At 39.5% G+C, this 2792-nt stretch overlaps 1 protein-coding gene across 1 annotated transcript; it reads left to right on the top strand.

Moving 5' to 3' along the window:
* Nucleotides 1–106: 106 nt before the first annotated feature.
* LOC103584011 (immunoglobulin omega chain-like) lies at nt 107–456 on the top strand (the record flags this gene model as incomplete). Its single annotated transcript, XM_008565163.1, has 1 exon — nt 107–456. A coding segment is annotated over one exon (350 nt), but the record flags the coding sequence as incomplete, so codon positions are not given.
* Between the last annotated feature and the right edge of the window lie 2336 nt (nt 457–2792).

The following is a 2792-nucleotide window of genomic DNA, read 5'->3' as shown; positions in this document are numbered from 1 at the left end:
AGAGACCTGGGGCAGACCTCCAGTTGCGTTGGTCTCTCTGGCACAGGTCAATGAAAAATAGCAGCCTTGTCCCTGCTCCCTGGTCCATGTCTGTCTGTGTTTGCAGGTTCCCTCTCCCAGCCTGTGCTGATGCAGGAGTCCTCTCTTTCTGCCTCTCTGGGAACATCAGCCAGACTCACCTGCACCCTGAGCAGTGGCTTCAGTGTTGGTAGCCATGGGATATTCTGGCACCAGCAGAAGCCAGGGAGCCCTCCCTGTTATCTCCTGTACTATCACACAGACTCAGATAAGCACCAGGGCACTGGGGTCCCCAGCCCCTTGTCTGGATCCAAAGATGCCTCGGCTAATGCTGGAGCTCTGCACATCTCTGGAGCGCAGCCTGAAGATGAAGCTGACTGTTACTGTCATGTCCAGCACAATAATGCCTATCACAGTGACACAGAGATGGGGAAGTGAGACAAAATCTTCACTCTGCTCAGGGAACTGGGTTATTATTTTTTCCGACATTAAAATAACTTTCATGTACAGTAATTATATGTGGAAGTAGCTTCTGGCTACAGAGACTTCTCNCAGAGTGCTCTGACACTGTACGGATGTCTATTTACAGTCATTTTACCTTCTTCACTGATGAGTTATTTATCATTGTATAGTAACCTCTTTGGTCTCTTGTGACAGTTTTTGAGTCAAAATCTATTATTTGTCTGATAAAAGTATAGCCACCCCTTCTCTTTTTTGGTTACCATCTACATGAAGTGTATTTTTCCATCTCTTCATTTACTGTTGCCATTTTATTAATGGTTCTTGACTGCTTTGTATCTCCCTAGCTCCTTTCTCTCTCTCTCACTGTCTTCCTTTGTGACATGGTGGTATTTTACAGTGGTTTGCTTTGATAATTTTCTCTTTATCATTCTTGTGTCTACTAGAGTTTATCTTCTTTGTGGTTACAATGAAACTTACGTGAAGTAACTTTTACTTATAACAGTCTATTAGATGTTGGTGATAACTTCAATCACATAAAAACAAATCTACCTTTTCACTTTCCTCCCAACATTTATTGTTACTGATGTCATCATTTATGTAGTTTTATATTAATTATTTATCCCCAAATGACTGTAGCAACAATTATTTTTAATATTTTTGTCTTTTCACTTTCCTACTAGAATTAAAGGTGATTTATGCACCACCGTGAATGTATCACAGGATTCTGAATTCACCTGCACCAGTGAGTCATATATGGTCATATGTTTTTATATTACTAATTAGAGTCCTTTTGTTTCAAATCGAAGAACTACCCTAAGCATTTCTTGTAAGGCAGATCTAGTGGGGATGAACTTCTTCCGATTTTGTAAGCATAGGAAAGTGTTTTTCTGTCTTTTATCTTTCAAGGACAGCCCTGCAAGTAGAGCATTCTGCGTGGCAGTTTTTTCTCACCTTTTTTTCTCTTTTCTTTTCTTTTTGTTTCTTTCAGCTCTTTGGATATAATATACCACTGTATTCTGGTGTGCAAATGTTCTGCTGATACAATTCCTGATAATGTTCTGTGGGTTCCTTTCTAGGTTATGACTTACTTTTCCCTATGTGTTTCAAACTTTTCTTCATCTTTGAAATTTGGAACTTGGTTATAATGTGTCTTGGTTTGGTTTTTGAGTCAACTCCACTTAAGAACCATTGACCTTTTTTTTTTTTTTTGACTGGTAAGGGGATCGTAACCCTTGGCTTGGTGTCATCTGCACCGCACTCAGCCAGTGAGTGCACCGGCCATCCCTATACAGCATCCAAACCCGCGGCCTCGGCACTCCCAGTGCCACACTCTCCTCAGTGAGCCACAGGGTCGGCCCAAAGACGATTGATCTTTTTGAACATGGATGTCTGTGTCCTGCCAGAAAAAGTTGTTGAATCTTGTCAAATGCTTTTTATGCAACAATTGGGAACATCATCTGCTTTTTGTACTTTGTTATTCTAATGTGGGGCATCACATTGATTGAGTCACATACATAGAACCATTTTTGGAGGGAATGGGGGAAGGAGAGAGGTTGGAGAAGGGGCATAAAGAATAATTACGATTTGTAACAATATCTATGCTAGTAATATTGCTTTAACGAACATATCTCAATGTTCAACCCCCAAAATATGTACAGTCGATTTTGATTCAATAAATAAAATAAATTTTTTTAAAAAGAACCATTTTTGCATTTGAGGAAGAAATCTAAATTCGTCATGTTATGTAATCCTTTTAACGTTCTTTGAATTTGGTTTGATTATCTTTTCTGGAGGACTTTGGTATATACAACATGGACATTGGTCTGTAGTTTTGTGTGTTTGTTTTGTTTTCTTGCAGTGTCTCTGTCTCACCTTTGCTATGACAATAATGCTGGCCTCATAGAATAATATTGGACGTGTTCCCTCCTAAATTTTTTGCAAGATTTTTAGGAGAATTTGGGTTTGTCCATCTTTACATATTTGGCAGCATTCTCCCAAACCATCTGGTCATGGGTTTTTTCTTTTCTTTTCTTTCTTTTTTTTTGTGAACAGTGGCACCGCACTCAGCCAGTGAGTGCAGCGGACATCCGTATATAGGATCTGAACCCATGGGAGGAGCGCTGCTGCGCTCCCAACGCCGAACGCTCCCAAGTGCGCCAGGGGGTCAGCCCCATGGGTTTTTTCTTTATTGAGAAGTTTTCACTACTAATAAAATCTACTTACTATTTATGTGTTTTCTTCAGATTTTAATTTTTTCATGATTCATGTACATTTTTCATTTTTATTTATTCTGAATTATCTAATTTATTGGC

The sequence above is a fragment of the Galeopterus variegatus genome, unplaced genomic scaffold (genome assembly GCF_000696425.1).
Source record: "Galeopterus variegatus unplaced genomic scaffold, G_variegatus-3.0.2 Scaffold34646, whole genome shotgun sequence".
In the NCBI taxonomy this organism is placed as follows: Eukaryota; Metazoa; Chordata; class Mammalia; order Dermoptera; family Cynocephalidae; genus Galeopterus; species Galeopterus variegatus.
This window is presented reverse-complemented; position numbering and strand designations above follow the sequence as displayed.